At 45.6% G+C, this 21,614-nt stretch overlaps 1 protein-coding gene across 1 annotated transcript; it reads right to left on the reverse strand.

The window, feature by feature from the left end:
- Window positions 1-1,848: 1,848 nt before the first annotated feature.
- Window positions 1,849-11,908, reverse strand: LOC140207045 (uncharacterized). Its single transcript, XM_072275366.1, has 2 exons — window positions 11,787-11,908; window positions 1,849-5,829 (listed from the first exon to the last, which is right to left on the reverse strand). Exon 2 carries the CDS (start codon window positions 5,387-5,389, stop codon window positions 4,451-4,453), a length of 939 nt encoding a protein of 312 aa, XP_072131467.1. The 5' UTR covers window positions 5,390-5,829; window positions 11,787-11,908; the 3' UTR covers window positions 1,849-4,450.
- Window positions 11,909-21,614: the final 9,706 nt, after the last annotated feature.

The following is a 21,614-nucleotide window of genomic DNA, read 5'->3' on the forward strand; positions in this document are numbered from 1 at the left end:
CACTCCCTAGTCTGCTGTCAGACTTTCGAGGCGCATTGCAACAACCCAACTGTCTGAGACACAGTCCTTTGAAATGAGTGAAAATGACAGAAAACGTTGAAAAGAGCGGGGAAGAAGGCGTTTAACCAACTTCATCCAGAGCTCTGAAGGACATCAAACCACAGGGAGCTCATCGTCTTATTCAGCCCAGAGAGAAGCATGAAGGAAATCCATGCAGGTGTATAGGATGATGAGAGACATTGGCCGTGTGGATAGACAGAGGCTTTTTTTCCCGGGGCTGAAATGGCTAACATGAGGGAGGAATAGGTTTAAGCTGCTTGGAAGTAGGTACAGAGGAGATGTCAGAGCTAAGTTTTTTAAACAAATTGTGGTGTGTGTGTTGTATGCACTGCCGGCGACGTGGCAGAGACGGATGCAATAGGGTCTTTTAAGAGACTCTTAGATAGGTACATGGAGATTAGGAAAATAGAGGGCTATGCGGTAGGGTAATTCTAGACAGTTTCTACAGTAAGTTACATGGTCGTCACAACATTGTGGGCCAAAGGATCTGTAATGTGCTGTAGATTTCTATGATTCTATGAAATTCAAGGGAAATCTCCTATCCCAAGGAGTGGTGACCAGTTGCAACCTGTCATCACAGGGAGAGTGACAGCGGAGCGGCAGGGATTGGTTTTAAAATACTGATATGGAACAGAAGCATGGGCAGGGACAAGATGGGCCGAGTGGCCTCTCTAGTATACATTGTGAGTGTGGCAGAGACAGTAAGTACCTGAGACACGGGATTTGATACAGAACTGATTTATTTTTCACAGATCCACAATATTAAACACCAGTCTAGTTTAAGGCTAACATCAGCAGAACAGACTCCTCCAATGCTCAGTGACCAGGGGTCAGTCCTGGGTGCGATGAGCAGCCACAAGAACTGCAGATTCTGACAGTAACAGTCCCTCCTGAACCTGCAGCTGCCTTCAGTCACCGTGATGGTTAAACATTTAACACAGAGCTGATTTGAACTTCCTCCCTGATGTGAAGTTGCTGGTGTTGCAGCAGCTGGGATGATTGAGTAAAACTCTTTGCTCACTCCGGACAGAAATGTGGCCTCTATTTATTGTGAACTCACTGGAGCATCACAAGATGGGTTAACTGAATGAGTCTCTTTGCACACACGGAGCAGGTGAACGGCCGCTTCCCAGTGTGAAGCTGTTGGTGTATCTGCAGGAACACTGAAACAGAATCTGTGGCCATTCAGCCCCTCTAACCATCAACAGGATGGCGGCTGCTCTCCCATCTCAGCCACGTTTCTGTCCAATCCTCATTTCCTCGATCCCTTCGGTCTCCACACATCTGCTGGCCTCTGTTTTATGTGAGGACGATCACTGAGTCTTCACCGCCCTCTGTGGTGGGGATTTACAGACATTCACCACCCTAGGAGTGGAGACATTTCCCCTCATCTCAGTCCCGGACAGTCCACCCCGTTTTTCAGAGACTGGGATCCCTGGTTCAACCGGTGATGATGTTGTGCATTTCAATGTGTTCACCTCTCAGCCCTCGGTTCTCTAAATGAAAGGGTTATCACATTTGATCTTTCTTCATATGATGACCCCACCACTCCAGGGATCAGTCTGGTGAATCTTCATTGCACTCTCTATAACAAATACTCTCTAACCTCTTTGTTAATCCTCTATGGAGTTAATTTCCATCTACTGCAGCCGCGTGTTGCCCCAACCACTCACCTCCCACTCCTGTCACTATTTTCACCTTCCCACCTCCCTCTCACCTGGACCCACCTCTCACTCCCCAGCTCTTGCCCCATCCCCACCCCTCACCTCTTTTCTCTGACTATTTCCCGTCCACTCTCAGTCCAGAGGGAGGCTCTCGGCCCGAAATGTTGACGGTCCATTTCCCTCCACAGATGCTGCCCGACCCACTGAGTTCCTCCGGCAGTTTGTTCTTTGGTCTGTATAACCCGTGTTAGTGTGGGGAGCGGGATTTTACACCATATTCCCAGTACAATCTCAACAAAGCACAAATAATTGTCACTTTGCCCGGACCATTGGCCCCGATTGCAGGGCAACAGTCTGCCGGTGTTTGCCCCCCAATGTGGTGAATTGCCACTACCGTGGGCTCAGACATTTCCACAGATGAGCCCCTCCTGTCCCCACCGGGACAAACATCCTGTCCGCCCCCTCTCTCACCGTCTTCATCCTCTCCCTCCCCGGGGAACCGGCATCAAACCGACGGGCCGAGCGGTCTCCTCCTACCTCTCAGCGATACATCAGACTCCGGCCGCAGGAGACGCTTCACAAACGCCCCAACTTCCCTCGGAGGGAAATGGAAATAAATCAAAAAGCGGACATTTACTTTTAGATTTGTTCCGCTTTAACGGGCAGTTCGCTTTCCAGCAGGAGAAGGGGTAACGCCCACTTGGCTGGTCCACCTCTACTATTGGGTGTAACCGGTGATTGACATCGCTTCACACCAATGGGAATAGTGCAGCTCTGCAATCAATTCAATTCCTCTCAACACACATCAAAGTTGCTGGTGAACGCAGCAGGCCAGGCAGCATCTGTAGGAAGAGGTGCAGTCGACGTTTCAGGCTGAGACTCTTCATCAGGACTAACTGAAGGAAGAGTGAGTAAGGGATTTGAAAGTTGGAGGGGGAGGGGGAGATCCAAAATGATGGGAGAAGACAGGACGGGGAGGGATGGAGCCAAGAGCTGGACAGGTGATTGGCAAAAGGGGATACGAGAGGATCATGGGACAGGAGGTCCGGGAAGAAAGACAAGGGGCGGAGGGGGGGACCCAGAGGATGGGCAAGAGGTATATTCAGAGGGACAGAAGGAGAAAAAGGAGAGTGAGAGAAAGAATGTGTGCATAAAAATAAGTAACAGATGGGGTACGAGGGGGAGGTGGGGCCTAGCGGAAGTTAGAGAAGTCGATGTTCATGCCATCAGGTTGGAGGCTACCCAGACGGAATATAAGGTGTTGTTCCTCCAACCTGAGTGTGGCTTCATCTTTATAGTAGAGGAGGCCGTGGATAGACATGTCAGAATGGGAATGGGATGTGGAATTAAAATGTGTGGCCACTGGGAGATCCTGCTTTCTCTGGCGGACAGAGCGTAGATGTTCAGCAAAGCGGTCTCCCAGTCTGTGTCGGGTCTCGCCAATATATAAAAGGCCACATTCCAGGATCCTGCAGCAGTTTAACTTAATCTGATTACTTACAAATGTACAATCAAGTCGCAAATATCATTCACCAAAATCTTGATTTAAAATACAGACTCATGAATGCCCTCCATCACTTCATTAAGGCACCATAAATTCAAGCCTGATCCAGTTTTAGAGTCAAAATCTTACAAATTATATGATAATCAATACATTTTTTCAGATAGGACAATCCATAATAACCATCCGGATATAATATTACTGGATAAACAAGCAGGAACAACTCCCTCACTAGATAAAACCATTCCCAACACACACATGTTCCTCGACCAGTGGAGCACCTCAGCACAGATATTGTTTGTGTCATCAGTCAGACAACCGAAAGATTTTCCCCGTCACTCAGCTTCCAAATGTTGCTACTCTGTCATTCGTTGCCACGGCCTGTTGCGGATTCCCTTCTCCTCATCATACGTTCTTACCCCGACCATCGTCCAGATCCCCAAACTCTGCCATGTGCCCATCTCTGGTTTCTGACCCTGCTTCGTTGAACATCCAACTAATGGTTTCCCATTCTGCTTTCAGTCTTTAGAGGACAGGGGTGATTTCTAAGGACCCTTTCAAAGCAGGGAAAATGACCCATAATGTGGAAATGAGCCGTGAATAAGGACGTTAACTACCAATGTCATTCTTCCTCAGCCCAGAGATTTGAGTGGTGAAGAACATCTCAGACAGAACTGCAGTCAACTTGACTTCTTCAGTCTGCAGAAAATTCAAAGGAAACCTCTTCACCCACAGGTTGGTGACTGTTTGGAACCCATCACCACAGGGAGAGTGAGAGGGGAACAACAGGGGAGGATTTAAAAGGACTGTCATGCAACTGACAGGGTCCAGCCGGCCTGGGATGACTCTATTGTACGCTAGTTGTGTTATAAATTCACTAAGTACCGGAGATAAGAGTTTAAAATAGAACTGATTTATTTGTCTCAGATCCAGAATATTAAACTCCAGTCCTATTAAAGGTGAATGTGCAGCAGAAGAAACTCCTCCCATGCCCAGTGACCAGGGTGCAGAACTGGGTGTGGTGAGCAGCAGCAATAGTTGCAGATTTCAGCACCGACAGTCACTCTCGAAATTGCATTCAGCACGGTGATGGACGAATATCCAGCATGCAGCTTATTGAAACTTTCTGCCCAGTGTGAACCCGGTAGTGTGTCACAAGGTTAGATTACTAAGTGAATCACTTCCCACATTCATGGCAGGTGAACAGCCTCTCCCCAGTGTGAACTCAATGATGCATATTTGGTGGAGATGGCTGAGAGAATCTCTTCCCAAAGTCTGAGCAGGTGATCAGCCTCCATCCAATGTGAACTTGCTGGTGTTTTAGTAGATGAGATGACCAAGTGAATCCCTTCCCACAGTCTGAGCAGATGAATGGCCTCTCCCCAGTGTGAAGTCGTTGGTGACTCTGTAGGTTGGATGACTGAGTGAAAGTCTTCCCACAGAATGAGCAGGAGAATGAACTCTCCCCAGTGTGAACTGACTGGTGTCTCAGTAGGTGAAATAGTAAGGTGAATCCTTTCCCACAGAGTGAGCAGGTGAACGGCCTCTCCCCAGTGTGAACTCGCTGGTGTACCAACAGGTTGGATGACCGAGTGAATCCCATCCCACAGTCTGAGCAGGTGAACGGCCTCTCCCCTGTGTGAACGAGCTGATGTTCCTTCAGTTGAGATGATCGAGTGAATCCCTTCCCGCAGTCTAAGCAGGTGAATGGCTTCTCCCCTGTGTGAACTCGCTGATGTACCTTCAGTTTAGATGAGCAAGTGAATCCCTTCCCACAGACTGAGCAGGTGAACGGCCTCTCCCCCGTGTGAACTCGCTGGTGTACCAATAGGTTGGATGACCGAATGAATCCCATCCCACAGTCTGAACATTTAAATGGCCTCTCCCCAGTGTGAACTCGCTGATGTTCCTTTAGTTGAGATGACCGAGTGAATCCCTTTCCACAGTCTGAGCAGGTGAATGGCCTCTCCCCAGTGTGAACTGACTGGTGTGCTTGTAGGTTGGATAACTGAGTGAATCCTTTCCCACACTCTGAGCAGGTGAACGGCCTCTCCCCAGTGTGAACTCGCTGATGTACCTTCAGTTGAGATAACCAAATAAATCCCTTCCCGCAGTCTGAGCAGGTGAACGTTCTCTCCCCGGTGCAAACTGGCTGGTGAGCCATTGGGTCAGATGACCGAGTGAATCCTTCCCCACAAATTCAGCAGATGACCAGCCTCTGCCCAGTGTGAACTGACTTGTGTGTCCACAGGTGGGAAGACCCACTGAATCCCTTCTCAAATGCAGAACATGTGAATGGCCTTGTCCCAGTGTGAACTTGCTGATGTACCTTCATGAGATGACCTTGAATCCCCACAGTCTGAAAAGGTGAACGGCTGCTCCCCTGTGTAAACTGACGGACATGCCAGTCGGTTAGATGATCGAGTGAATCCCTCCCCACAGTCTGAGCAGGAAGGATGATTGAGTAAACCCTCCCCAGAGTCTGAGCAGGAAGGATGATCGAGTGAATCCCTTGCTCCACTTCTGGATATACGTGGACAGAGACAGCAAAACTGGTGTGTTGGGTTCGCGATTCCCGTAGATAAATTCCTTGTCGTTTTTAACCTGAAAAAAATATATAAAATTCACCAGTGGGTGAAGGACAACATTTCAGATGAGATCACTTTAGTTGCCAAGGTGTGATCTGGTATCTCACTGTTACAGTGAAGTTCAACCCAAGTTGGACGGAGAAATTCTCTTCTAAATGGGCACAGTGCTGGTATCTGGAATGACCATCAAACTCTCTGATGCTCTTCTTGTCTCTATAAGAATGGGATATTTCTGCCGTCTCCAGTCTGTGACTTGGCTTAGTTAACACTCTGCATTGGTATTATTCCCTGTTCCCACTGAGCTGCACGGGTGCCTGGCCCCACAGTAACTGAAACACACTCACACAAATAGCCTTTGTTGACGTGCAGCTGGGATTTTCTTTTATCTACTGTCAATGTAAGGTGCCACAGTTTTAAAGCCACATAAACGTTTCCTGCCCAGATGAATGGTTGGCGCGCACAGTTGTTAAAAGGAACTACATGAATATTAGTATTATTTCATGTCCTTGTCACAGAGTCATAGAAAATTACAACACAGAAACAGGCCCTTTAGCCCATCTAGTTTGTGTTGAACTATTTAAACTGTTTACCTCCGTACCCCTACCATCCAGGTACTTATACAAGCTCTTAAATGTTGAAATTGAGCTCACATGCACCAGTTGGGCTGTCTGCTCATTCCACACCTGGATGATCATCTGTGTGAAGAAGTTTCTCCTCATGTTCCCCTTAATGTTTCGCTTTTCACCCTCAACCCATGGCCTCTGGTTGTAGTCCCAACCAATCTCATTGGAAAAAGCCATCTTGCATCTACCCCATCTATAACCCTCATAATTTTGGTACACCTCCATCAAATCTCCCCTCAATCTTCTACATTCCAAAGAATAAAGCCCACACCTGTTCAATCTCTCCTCATAACCCAAGACCTCCAGACCAGGCAAAATCCTTGTGAATTTTCTCTGAACTCTTTCAACCTCTTTTACATCTTTCTTGTAGGTTGGTGACCAAAACTGCACACAATACTCCAAATTATGGCTCACCAATGTCTTGTACAAAGTCAACATAACATCCATCTCCTTTACTTAGCACTTTTGTTTATGAAGGCCAATATGCCAAAATCTTTTTTTCCATCCTGTTGAACTGTGACACAACTTTCAGTGAAATATGGACCTGTATTCCCATATCCCTTTCTTCTACAATACTTCTCAGTGCCATACCGGTCACTGTGTACGACCTACCCTGGCAGCTACTACTAAAGTACAACACCTCACACTGGTCTACATTAAATTCCATTTTCCATTTCTCAACCCATTTTTTCCAGCGGACCAGATCGCATTGCAAGCCATGGTAGTCTTCCTCGCTGTCCACTGCACTACCCATCCTGGTGTCATCCACAAATTTGCTGATCTAGTTAACCACACTATCATCCAGGTTACTGATATAGATGACAAACAACAACAGATCCAGCACTGATCCATGTGGCACTCCACTAGTCACAGGTTTTCAGTCAGAAAGGCAACTATCTGCTACAACACTCTGGTGGTGAAGTTTTAAGGGTATTGGGGGATGTAAGAAATGATTCTTGGACTCTTGTAAATAATGGGTTAAAACTAAGTCCAAACTTATGTGTGCTTTGTTCCAGATAGTGTGCAAATTTCTGTTCTGTCTTTCACTGAGGGATCTGCTTGCAGCTTGTTTAGATTAACGACTCACAGATATCTCTTGGGAACGTTATGTAGAGTTGAGTTCTCATGAGACACGAATTGAACAAAGTGTCTAATGAAAGAGAATAACTAATAAGGATTGGACAGAACATTCATTTGAATTTAAAACCCTGATTTAGTGGACTCTCTTATCTAATAAATTAAGTTTTGCTCCAACGGACTTGGTGGGAATACCAGTTGAACTAAAGTGCTCTTTGTTTCGCTAGTTCTATAACTGGAACGTTTCTGCATGTTAGACAGAGATTCATCATGAGCAGCCAGAGGGAGAGGAGTTGTGTCCCTCTGATGCTTGGCTCTGAGCTTCTCGCCGGCTGAGTTCGAAGAAATAAACTGGTGAAAAGGATAAAGTAAAGAACTGTTTGTAGTGTGGTTATTGATCCGGCAAATTTAAGCTTACTCCATAAAAAGTATCCCATCCGGATACTTCACACCTTTGCACAGCTATTCTCTTCTTTTGACTTCAAGAAATAGAACTGTGGACACATCATGGAAACAAGCCTCTCTCTATACTCTCTCTATACTTCCTGCAGCCTCAGTAAATCAGCCAACATAATTAAAGATTCCCAGAACTCCAGACCAGACATTATCGATTATCAACCACCCATCAGGTCGAAGATAAATGAAAACAAAAGAACAGAAAACATACCACCAGACCTAGGGACATTTTCCATTCTGCTGTTATAAGCAAACTGAATATTCCTCAGCATTATAAGATGGACTCTTCACTTCATAATGTAAGTCGACGTGACCTTGCACCATATGTCCTCCTGCAGTGGATTTTCTCTGTAACCATAATGCTTTGTTACACTCTGTTAATGTTTTACTATTTTCTACTGTTGTAATTTGTTGATCTGAGAGGATGGTATGCAAGACAAGATTTTCATTAAACCTCGGTACATGACAATAATAAACGATTCCCCACTTTAATTGTGTGGAAATATTAGACAGACTGAGCTTCTCCTCTGGAACTTCTGGAGGAAGATTTCACTGAAGTGTACAAATGTTTGAGAAGCCCAGAAAAACAGAAAAGGCTTCCTTCTTGCATTAATAGGGCTATATACCTCGAAACATTGGCTGCCCTTCGGCAATTTGTAACAGTGGAATAGAGTCAATGAAAAAAAATCCCCACCCACAATGAGAGAATGTGACAGATCTGGATGTGTCTCCCTTGTCTGAATGGAAAAAAAATATTAAACAGCACAAACAAGAGAAACAAACCCACAGATGTAAGGCAGTGGTCCCCAACCACTGGGGCGCAGACCACTGGAGATGAGAGAGAGTGAGGATGAAGGACACAGAGAGAATGGAAATGATATGATTTGGTGATATGAGTCAGCTGCACCTTTCCTCATTCCCTGTCACACAATGTAGAACTTGAACATCCCCCCTACACCCTCCCCCGTCGGCCGATATTAAACCGGTCCACGGTGCAAAGAAGTTTGGGGAACCCTAACATAAGGAATCATACACATGACGCCAGACCCTGGTGTAGCAAACCCATGCATGACATCAGGCTTGTGGTGGGAGGAGGGAAGGAGAGGGGTAAGACTTTTTGTTCCATGGCTCTCTTCCAGTGAAGGTGGGACCTGAACAGAAAGGACCACAGCAAAAGAGAAGGTTCTCAGGAAACTGAAGATCTGAAGGCAGATAAGTCACCTGGACCTGATGGTTTATGCCCACAGTTCTGAAAGAGGTGGCCAGAGAGATCGTGGAGGCATTAGTAATGATCCTTCAAGAATCACTTGATTCAGGAATGGCTCTGGAAGAATGGAATATTGCAAATGTCACTCCTCTCTTTAAGAAGGGAGAGAGGCAGAAAAAAGGAAACTATAGGCCACTCAATCTGACAGTGGTTGGGAAGATGTTGGAGTCGATTGTTAAGGATGTGAGTTCGAGGTACTTGGAGGCACAAGATAAAATAGGCCGGAGTCAGCATTGTTTCCTCAAGGGAAAATCTTGTCTGATAAATTTGTTGGAATGCTTTGAAGAAATAATACACAGGGTAGACAAAGGAGAATTGGTTGATGTTGTGTACTTGGATTTTCAGGCCTTTGACAAGGTGCCACACGTGAGAACCCTTAACAAACTCTGAGCCTATGTTATTACAGGGAAAAGGTAGTGACTGATTGGCAGGAGGAAGCGAGTGGGAATAGAGACAGCCTTTTCTGGCTTGCTACCGGTTCCTAGTGGAGTTCCACAGGGGTCTATGTTGGGAACGATTCTTTTCATGTTATATGCCAATGATTTGGATGATGGAATTGATGGCTTTGTTGCAAAGTTTGCAGGGAATTTAAAGATAGGTGGAAGGACAGGTCATTTTGGAGAAGTAGGGAGGCTAGAGAAAGATCAGGAAAATGGGCAAGGAAATGGCAGATAGAATACTGTGTTGGGAGGTGCATGATGATACACTTCACTAGAAGAAATGAAAGGGTTGGCTATTTTCTAAATGGAGAGAATGTACAAAAAAAATCTGAGGTGCAAATGGACTTGGGAGTCCTTGTGCAGGATTCCCTAAAGGTTAATTTGTGGGTTGAGTCTGTGGTGAGGAAGGCAAGCATTCAGTTCAAGAAGACTAAAACATAAAAGTTAGGATGTAATGTTGAAACTTTATAAAGCTCTTGGATTATTCTCAGCAGTTTTGGGCCCCTTATCTCAGAAAGGATGTGCTAATACTGGAGAGAGTTCCAAGGAGGTTTACGAAAATGAGTACAGAATTGAATGGCCTGTCATATGAAGAGCATTTGATGGCTCTGGACCTGTACTCAGAGGAATGAAGGATGATTTCATTGAATCCTATCAAATGGTAAATGGCCTTGATCAAGTGGATATGGAGAGGATGTGTCCTGTATTGGGAGAGTCCAGGACCAGAGGATGTCATCTCAGTATAAAGGGGGCAGTGGGACGTCCTTTTAGAAAGGTGAATGAGGGGGAATTTCTTTAGCCAGAGAGTGCTGAATCTGTGGAATCCTTTGCCATGGGCAGCTATGAAGGCCAAGTATTTATGGATATCAAAGGCAGAGGTTTCTAGATTCTTGATGATGACAGTTTATGGGCAAAAGGAAGGAGACTGGGACTGAGGAAAATTGGAACAGGCATGATTAAATGGCAGAGCAGGTGCGATGGGCCAAATGGCCTAATTTTGCTCCTACGGTATATCTCATGGTTTTATGTGGGGGCACCAGAATAACATCACATGTGCGTGAGAGTTTGTATTCAAAGGCTGCTTAATGGACATTTTTAATGATTTCAGGGGGTGAACGAAAGAAATTTAACAGATTTCATCAATGAATCCAAACTTGTGTGATTTAAAGTCCCCTGCAAGATACCCTGCTCTGCCACGTTGTCCGTAGAGCAGGGTATCTCTGAAGCAGGTGGGGTGGGGGGGGGGGTGGGAGGTGGTGTTACAAGACTGGACAGTAGTTGAACAAGATGGGCAGGGATAAGCAGATGGAACCAGGTGGGAGAAGGGATCGAGAACAATCACTGATGGTCCTCCAGCAATACACAGATACTGAATTAATAGCACAGACTACTGTATAAAAATTCTAAAATGACAAAGTTAGAACAAACAACAAGAACTTTCACATATGCTTTGATCCTCACCCAACCTCACTTCATCAACACATCATCCTATCCGGACACTTCACACCTTTGCATGGTAACTACTCTGCCCGTGACTGCGAGGAATTGCAGTGACCTTTGGATACAGATCAGCACATCACAGAAACCATTCTCCCTTCTAGACTTCCCAGTCCCCTGGTAAAGCAGGCAGTGAAATCAAAGATCCCCACAACCTGGGAAGTTCTCCTTCCTCACCCACCCCAATCTGGGAAAAGACACAACAGCCATGAAGCTCAAGGACAAATGCGAGGAGCCTCAGGAAGTGAGGAGAGTTGGGGGGAGTTAATGGGACTCAGTGGCCAACATCAGATTTCCCCAACACAATATGGAGGAAGCATCACTACCCATCCGGGGACTGCTTTAACACACACCGTGATATTGCGTCACAAAGCAGAGGGCGGGGCAGATCTGCGCACACAGCCTCATGTGACCTGTTGGCGGGACTTCCATTTCAATTTTGCAGAAATAGAGAGACCGGGCTCCTGGTTTGGATCGTTCAATGCAGATTAAGTGAAGTCTACACATTTTTGACGAGCCCAGATAACTGCAAGTTAAATGAGGAACTGGCCCTCAGTTCGGGGCTCGCAGCCAACATCGGATCACCCCGCTCGGGATCGGTCTCAATACTCACCGATGGGAAAGTGATATCTTCGGCTCGCAGACAATGATCGCGACCCCCGGCTCCCAACCCAAGAGGCGAGGATCCCTTCCTGAGCCCGCAGACAACACTGAGCATGCGCAAAGTGAATGTTGCGTCATCTGGAGGGCGGGGCCTCGGAAACAGACGCGCAGATGTTGCCCGTCTGCAGTTAAATGGGAGGGGCAAACGGGATCACGTGACCGATAGAGTCTCCCACCGCAGGCAGAGTAAGTTTGTCCAAACTTCTGTAATAACTCATGCCCTCTAATCCAGGCAATATCCTGGTAAACCTCTTCGGCACCCTCTCCAAAGCCCCGACATCCTTCCTAGAATTGGGGCGACCAGAACTGTATGAAACACTCCAGATGTGTTCTATCTAGTTTTATAAAGCTGCAACACAACTTCCTGACTTTTGAATTCATTGCTTCAACTAATAATGACAACCATGACATTTGCCTTCTTAACCACCCGATCAATCTGTGCAGTCTCTTTCAGGGAGCGATGATCTTGGAGTCTAAGATCCCTCTGATCATCAACACTGTTCAGGGTTTTGCATTTAACAGTGTCTTTTAACATTCAACTGACCGAGCTGCCAAGATGATCATCATTAATCAAATCTCACTGAGTTTTCTCAGGTCCCGTTGAATTTATTGCCAAGTGCACAAGTACGGGAAGGTACAGGTACAGAGAAACACTGCCTTGTGGCAGCATCACAGGCAAGTACATTCAGATAACACACGGAACACAAAGTATACGATTCTCAGTCAGTAACAATCTATACGTATGTTTTATGTCATTAACAATGTATAAAATATATTGTCCTGATCAATATTAAAATGTGCATTTTGTGTCAATAACTGAGTTGGAAATGTTGAATTTGGTCCCTGTCTCCATTCCTCCTGCAGTCCACAACCAACTTCTTTGTTTTTTTTTGTCACCATGAGGGAGAGGTTGTTTTCTTGACACTACTGTGTCGGGGTAATGACTTCTCGTTATTATTTGAAATTGGGCTAATCAATGTAGTGTCGTCAGCGAATTTGATTAGCAGATTGGAGCTGTGGGTGGCGATACAGGTCATGGGTCTACAGGGAGTAAAGGAGGGGTCCAAGGAGACGACCCTGTGGGGTATGAGTGCTGAGGGTCAGAGAGACAGAGGTGAGGGAGCCCACTCTTACCACCTGCTGGCGATCTGACAGGAAGTCCAGGATCCAGCTACACAAGGCAGGGTGAAGGCCGAGTCTCTGAGCTTCTTGTCGATACTTCACGCCTTCGTATGGCTACTGCTCTGCCCATGACTGCAAGGAACTGCAGAGAACTTTGGAGAGCAGAGAACATCAGAGAAACAAGCCTCCCCTCCATGGACTCTTCCTACACTTCCCCTGTGTCGGAAAAGCAGGCCATGTACTCAAAGATCCTCACAACCTGGACATTCTTGCTGCAAACCCGCTCCCCCATCGGGGAAGAGATACAAAAGCCTTAAAGTGCGTACCACCAGGCTCAAGGACGGCTTCCTGTCTGCGGTTATAAGCCGAATGAATGGTCTCCAGTACGATAAAATGGACTCGACCTCGCAATGTAACTCGACGTGACCCTGCACCATATGTCTATCTGCACTGCACTTTCTCTGCAGCCATAATGCTTTGTTACAGTTATTGTTTGTCGTATATCAGTTCAATGTACTGTCGTAATGTAGATAGAAACAAACTTGCAGCTCACATCTCCTCTCATCTTAAATGTGTTAGACATTTCAACCCCCAGGAAAAATATATCGTCTGTCCACTCTATCTCTACCTCTTGTAATCTTATAAACGTCTATCCAGTCTCACCCGAGCCTGCGCCGCTCTGGAGAAAACAACCCAAGTTTGTCCAACCTCTCGTTACAGATCATGCCCTCTAATCCAGACAGTATCCTGGTAAAGCTCCTCTGCGCCCTCGACAAAGTCACATACGAGTTATCAGCGAAAGTGACCTGTCACAGGAATACCGTTTTACAGGTATTACCACTCAACATACCCAGGCAAGGGTTAACACAAGCAGTCCCCCAAGATATTCCAAAATTCACTCCTATCGATTATACGAAGTGATAGCCACACACATTCATTGTGGTTCCGTGTACCGATGATCAAGAGCATAGGAGAGTTCCAAGCCTCAGCTGTGACAAACTGAAGCTATCAGCTTTTCCAGTCTCTCTCTCTTTGGACTGGCCGACTGCCTGTCTGCAGATCGCTCTCTCTCTCTTATGGTTAAATCCACAGTTAGCGCCGTCAGCCTGTGACTGACGTCATAGTCCCGCCTCCTCACTCCGGCGCTCTTAAAGACACAGTCACAGTCCGACCGCAGGCTCGCAACAGCCACAACACAACTTCCCGACTTTTCAACTCAGTGCTTCAACTAATAAAGACAACCGCGTCATTTGCCTTCTTAACCACCGGATCAATCTGTGCAGTCTCTTTCAGGGAGCGATGAACTTGGAGTCTAAGATCCCTCTGATCATCAACACCGTTCAGGGTTTTGCATTTAACAGTGTACTGTCTCATACATTCGACCAACCGAGCTGCCAAGATCATCATCACTAATCAAATCTCATTGAGATTTCTCAGGTCCTGTTGAACTTATTGCCAAGTTCACAAGTACGGGAAGGTACAGGTACAGAGAAACACTGACTTGTGGCAGCATCACAGGCAAGTACATTCAGATAACACACGGAACACAAATTATACGATGCTCTGTCAGTAACAATCTATAAATACGTTTTATGTCATTAACAATATATAAAATACACTGTGTCCTGATCAATATTAAAATGTGCATTTTGTGTCAATAACAGACTTGGAAATGTTGAATTTGGTCCCTGTCTCCATTCCTCTTGTAGTCCACAACCAGCTCCTTTGTTTTTGTCACCATGAGGGAGAGGTTGTTTTCTTGACACCACTGTATCGGGGTGATGACTTCTTATCTTTAGGCTGCCTCGTTATTAATTGAGATTAGGCCAATCAATGCAGTTTCATCAGCGAATTTGATTAGCAGATTGGAGCTGTGGGTGGGGACACAAGTCATGGGAATACAGAGAGTAGAGGAGGGGGCAAGGAGACAACCCTGTGGGGTATGAGTGCTGAGGGTCAGAGAGACAGAGGTGAGGGAGCCCACTCTTACCACCTGCCGGCGATCTGACAGGAAGTCCAGGATCCAGCTACACAAGGCAGAGTGAGGGCCGAGGTCTCTGAGCTTCTTGTCGATACTTCACGCCTTCGTATGGCTACTGCTCTGCCCATGACTGCCAGGAACTGCAGAGAACTTTGGAGAGCAGAGAACATCAGAGAAACAAGCTTCCCCTCCATGGACTCTTCCTGCACTTCCCCTGCGTCGGAAAAGCAGGCCGTGTACTCAAAGAAGCTCACAACCTGGACATTCTTGTTGCAAACCCGCTCCCACTGCCAAACTCGTTTAAACCCTCACTAACAGCTTTCTTAAATATGCCCGCTAGGATATTGAATCCCTTTGGGTTCAGGTGTAACCCGTCCTTTTTGTACCGGTCGTACCTCCCCGGAAGAGGCTTCAGTGATCCAGGAATCTGAAGACCTGCCCCCAACACAAGTCTCTCAGCCACACATTAATACGCCTGATCACGTTATTCTTACATCACTAACACGTGGCGCAGGCAGTAATCCTGAGATTACTACCGCAGACATCCACAGGGGTCTGTGTTGGCAACGTTTCTGTTTACGTTCTATGTCAATGCATCGGATGACAGTATTGATGGCCGTGTGGCCAAATTTACGAATGAAGTCGAATATCGAAAGGCCTGGATAGAGAGGTCGTGGAGGGCTGTGGTGTCTGGTTATCTCAATGCCATAAATACAACTTACATATACAATGCTCCTGTCTACACCACCAGTCGGGGGTGCGGGGGGGGGGCGGTCTGTGATATAATGCTCCTGTCTACATCAACGCGGGGTTGTCATATACAAACGATAGCCCTTGCTCCCCGGCTTGAGATTCTAAATTGGAGAATGGCGCTTTATTCACAAAATCCTCACAGACCACAGTGACTGTAAACTGATCCCAGCAATGGATCCCGCCACTGCAGCCCCACAGTGCACTATGTACTGATTGCAAAACTACGAAATTGCATGTGAATAGCCTCCCCTCCCGCAACTCCGCTCTTTCTGCGTCACCAGCAGACTGGGACATCTCACATCTCGCTGCCTCCACCAGGCCATTAAACTGTGAACAACTGTGGTCAGGGACTGATCTCTGGGGTACTCCAAACGCTACCCCCTTCCAGTCTGAAAACGACCCACTCATCCAGCCACGCACTACCGGCCGTTTATCGATCTGCAACGGGAAAGCTTAATCACCTGCTCCTGAGATTCAATAACATTACTGACTCTGAATATACCATCAACTCCAGGAGGGTCATAATAATCTGCTGTGTACATACATCGACCGATGTTTCTGGACACATCTTCAGTGATGTTCCTGGAATCATCGGGTGTTTCGGGTCATTCAACATCATACAACCTCCTCCAGGTGATCCAGCCGGGGCTGATCAGACCCCAGCTTGTGTCCAGATGGCTAGCTACTTATGACTCCATGGCTCCCCTCTTTTGAGCCACAGCCATAGGTCTCTAGTCGCAGCCGTGTAAATAAACTGTGATCGTAGTGGGTGTGTGGAGCATGCTCAGAATGCGAAGGAGACAGACAAACTGAGCCAAGTCACAGACTGATGAAGGGGAGGAATGATCCATTTTCATACAGTGAGAGAAACAGAGAGTTTGATATTGTGCCTGATGCCGACACTGTAGCCAGTCAGAAGATGAACTCTTGCTCCTCCAATTGTTTTGAGTTGTGACAGTGTTTTCATCGGAAGGCACCATGGGGACTAAAATTATCTGAGTTAAAATGTTGTCCTTCACCCACTGACGTGCTTTGTAAACTTTTAACAGTGCAGAAAATTCAAAGGATTTGTGTATAGGAATCTCAAACACAACGTCACGTTAGTTCCGCTGTATCTGTCAGTTCACCAGCGCTTGAATGCCGCCGATCCTTGAATGTGGAGGCGGAGATGCTGGAGAAGACAGCGCCCCACTCGCTACAAGGAGAGCACGATCACGTGTCCATGTCCGTCATCTGATTGGATACATTGCCATGACGTTCTAGCAGTGTGACGTCATTCACTGGCTCTCATTTTGGAAGGGATTCAGTCGGCCATCGCAGATACACCAACAGCTTCGCACTGGGAAGCGGCCGTTCACCTGCTCCGTGTGTGCGAAGAGACTCATTCAGTTAACCCACCTTGTGATGCTCCGGTGAGTTCACAATAAATAGAGGCTACATTTCTGTCCGAAGTGAGCAAAGAGTTTTACTCAATCAGCCCAACTGCTGCAACACCAGCAACTTCACATCGGGGAGGAAGTTCAGATCAGTTCTGTGTTCAATGTTTAACCATCACGGTGACTGAAGGCAGCTGCAGGTTCATGAGGGACTGTTACTGTCAGATTCTGCAGTTCTTGTGGCTGCTCATCGCACCCAAGACTGAACCCTGGTCACTGAGCATTGGAGGAGTCCGTTCTGCTGATGTTAGCCTTAAACTGGACTGGTGTTTAATATTCTGGATCTGTGAAAGATAAATCAGTTCTGTATCAAATCCTGTGTATCAGGTACTTCTTGTCTCTACCACATTCACAATGTACACTACAGAGGCCACTCGGCCCATCTGGTCCCTGCTCATTTTTCTGTTCCATATCAGTATTTTAAAACCAATCCCTGCCGCTCCGCTCTCAGTCTCCCTGTGATGACAGGTTGCAACTAGTCACCATTCCGTCGGAGAAGAGATTTCCTTTGAACTTCATAGAATCATATAATCTACAACACATTACAGGCCCTTCGGCCCACAATGTTGTGCCAACCATGTAACCTACTCTGGACTCTGTCCAGAATTACCCTACCTCAGAGACCTCTATTTTTACCGGCTGCATTTAGCAATCTAAGAAACTCTTAAAATACCCTGTTGTATTCGCCTCCGCCACCGTCACCGGCAGTGCATTCCACACACCACGCTTTGTTTAAAAAACTTAGCTCTGACATCTCCTCTGTACCTACTTCCAAGCACTTTAAAACCACACCCCCTCCTGTTAGCCATTTCTGTCCTGGGAAAAAGCCTCTGGCTATCCACACGATCAATGACTCTCATCATCTTGTGCACCTGCATGAATTCCCTTCATGTTTTTCTCCAGGCTGAACAAGACAATGAGCTCACTGTGGTTTTGCCGTTCCCCAGGGCTCCGGACTAAGGTGGTTAAACTCCTTCTTCCCTGCTTTTTTCAACGTTTTGGGTCATTTTCACTCATCTCAAATGAATGTGCCTCAGACAGCTGGGTTGTTGCAATTCGCCTCTAAAGTCTAACAGCAGACCAGTGAGTGAATCTTCGATGGCGCAGAGTCAGAAACCGGAGTTGCCAGCCTGAGTCAGGGCTTTGGGGCTCGAGAGAGAGATGGGTCCGGAGTTTACAAGAAGGAGGAGGAAGAGGAATCAGACCGGCAGAATGTGACTACAAATGAAAGATCAGAAACATTTTGAAACTGTTTGATTGAAAAAAGAAGGTGGTTAATTTCTGCAAAATACTGGTGGAAATCAACAGATCAGGCAGAATGTGTGGAGAGGAATAAATAGACAACGTTTAGGACGAGCCCTTTCAGCATGCCTAGACTGTGTACTCCTCTGCTTAGTTGCTGTCTGAACTGCAGAGTTCCTCCAGCACTTTGTGTACATGTGCCTATATCTCCAACAACAGCAGAATCTCTTGTGTTTTATATCTGCATTTGTAAGAACGTTCCACTTTGGCATCAGACACGCGGAAAGTTTGCTGATATTAATTGTATTGTTTCATGGGAGCTGCTTCCTGCGTTAAAAGAGCTGCTGAGTTTTCTACACACAAAAAAAAAACTGAGGTATGGACATAGAACCGGTACTTGCAGAAACTTTCAATGGCACCGTGATTACTCAGAAATCTCTGCGTGAACAATTTTCGCTGTCGCTGAAGCATCGATCAAATGCGCAGGCGTCAGGGTTGAGCCGTTCCCGAATATTGCGCATGCGCGCAGTACAGAAAGGCCCTCCCTAGATCGGCTGTGGGTAAGAATATCTCCGGACGTAACTTTTAAACACCGATTGAGGGTTAATTGCTGTGATCTGCGGACACCATGACCCGCAATACCGGGACAGTCCTGTTCTCTTCCCTTTCTCTCAGCCCCACGATCCGTACACGGGCCCCGGGGAGCTTCCGGCTGAAAAGGGAATGTGAGCTAATGTATCCCTCAGACAGAGCTGAGCTCCAGCTATCCAAATGCAAGGATTCGGAACTCGGAGAAAGGGATCAAAATCTTTTACATCAGCTGTTCAGAAAATCACCTTTGTTCTACCTTCAGTCACAAACAAGAGCAAATCTACAGATGCTGGAAATCCAAGCAACACACACAAAATGATGGAGGAATTCAGCATTAGTACACTTTTCCATCTATGCTGCCTCGTCTGCTGAGTTCCTCCAGCATTTTGTCTGTGTTGCTTGTTCTACCTCCTCCTGTTCTGAACCTTTCTATCCGAGAGAACATGTTTTGTTTGACCCATTCTCTCTGGGTACAGAATGATATCAAACACCTTTGCGCTGAGCAAAGCTTTCACATCACAAATGTGCCAGACTCCAATGAGACAGACTACTGCCCTGCCCTTCATATTGATTGGCATTGCCATCAGTGAGTTCGCCACAGTCAGTCACCTGGGGGAGGGTTCTGGGGAAATATTTATGTACAATGCAGAAACTGGTGTTAGCTGTGTGTATTGTGGTGATGCAAAAGTTGCTGGAGAATTTGCAAGTGGGGAGAAGTGGAGTGATATTTGGAAATCTGAGATTTTAAAGCATCATTTAGCAAGAAAATCAAATATAGGCAGTGTGCAAAAGCTCTGGTGGAAAAAAAAAATCCTTCATTACCCGCTATAGGCCTGCTACATAGGTTGTGTGAGAGTGCAGATGAACTTGATCAAACCTGGGGGAGATCAAAGCTCTTAGTAACAATGATTTGCTCGCTTTTGAAATGAATACCTCGCTATATAAAATCCAGTTTATGCATGTTGTTGTCACTGGGTGAAAATTGCACAGCGCAAGATTTTTGCACACACTGATCATTACAAATTAGAGGGGACATTGGTGAGAAGGTGGGGAGACCTCCAAGTGTCCCTGATACCCTGACATATCTGAGTCCCTGCAATCCTGCATGTTAAGGAGTTGGAGCTAGAAATGGATGAATTCTGGATCATTCGGGAGTCAGAGCGGATGATAGATATGACATGAAGAGAGGTGAGTTACACCAAAAGTGCAGGACACAGGAAACTGGGTGAGAGTCAGGAAGGGGAATGAGGTTAAATAACCATCATGCATATTTCAGGATTGATTTTTTTTTATTGATAGCCAAATGATTCCATTAGTTCGATCCTGTGAATCTAAAGAGATTGCTGTTTCAGAGATTGCTGTGTTTTTCTCTTTAAACCTCCTTGGTCTCCCGCAGATAAACAGATTTTGGCCTGCTGCATTCACCAGCAACTTTGATGTGTGTTGCTTGAATTTCCAGCATCTGCAGAATTCCTCGTGTTTGCGTTTGGCATTTCAATCTAACTTTGCTTTCTGATAAGGATTTTTAAAAGTTTTTGGAGAAACAAACTATTCTTTTTTGAAGAAAATACGCTGGACGAGACTTCCAGTCTTATTACACGGGATGCTTTTAAGGCCTACATTAGAGGACAAATTATTTCTTATACAGCAAGTGTTAAGAAAAAAGCTAATAAAGAGAGAATTGAATTAGCTAATCAGTTGAAATAATCAGACCAAGAATATGACTCGGCTCCAGGTCCTGTTTTATACAAAAGGCATGTTGAAATTACAACTAATTATGATATTCTTTTAACATAGCCAATTGAAATTCAACTCCTAAAAGATAAAAGTCAATTCTATATTCATGGAGACAAAACAGGTAAACTATTGGCTAACCAATTAAAAACCTTTATATCTAAACGGCAAATTAAAGGAATTTGTAATGCTGATGGTGATAAGACAGCTGATCATTTAGAAATAAAAGATACCTTTAGAGAATTTTATTCTAACTTTACAGTTCTGACCCTCTTAAAGATAATACTGTAATGATTTTTTTTTAGACCATTAAACATCCCTGAACTTTCTGCTGATAACCGAAAACAGTTGGATCAACTTATTTCTTATGAGGAATTTACTGAGGCTGTACGTTGATTGCACTCAGGGGAGGATCCAAGTCCTGATGGATTTTCTGGAGAATTTTATAAGGCTTTTTCCTCACTGCTTATACCTCATTTATGTTCAGTCTTTTGGGATTCTTTTAAGCTGGGTAGGCTGCCACAATCTTTTTATGAAGCCTCTCTTTCGCTTATTCTTAAAAAGAATAAGAACCCAACTGAATGCTCTTCATATAGACCAAACTCTCTACTTAATGTTGATACTAAAATTCTATCCAAAATTCTGGCTCATAGGATTGAAAATATTTTACCAGCTATTATATCACCTGAGTTACAGAGAAAGGTTGAACAAGTTGGGTCTTTATTCTCTGGAACATAAAAGGTTGAGGGGGGACTTGATAGAGGTACGGTATTTAAAATTATGAGGAGGATAGATAGAGTTGACATTGATAGGCTTTTTCCATTGAGAGTGGGGGAGATTCAAACAAGAGGACATGAGTTGAGATTTAAAGTGCAAAAGTTTAGGGGTAACAAGAGGAGGAACTTCTTTACTCAGAGAG

The sequence above is a fragment of the Mobula birostris genome, chromosome 13, assembly GCF_030028105.1.
Source record: "Mobula birostris isolate sMobBir1 chromosome 13, sMobBir1.hap1, whole genome shotgun sequence".
Classification (NCBI taxonomy): domain Eukaryota; kingdom Metazoa; phylum Chordata; class Chondrichthyes; order Myliobatiformes; family Myliobatidae; genus Mobula; species Mobula birostris.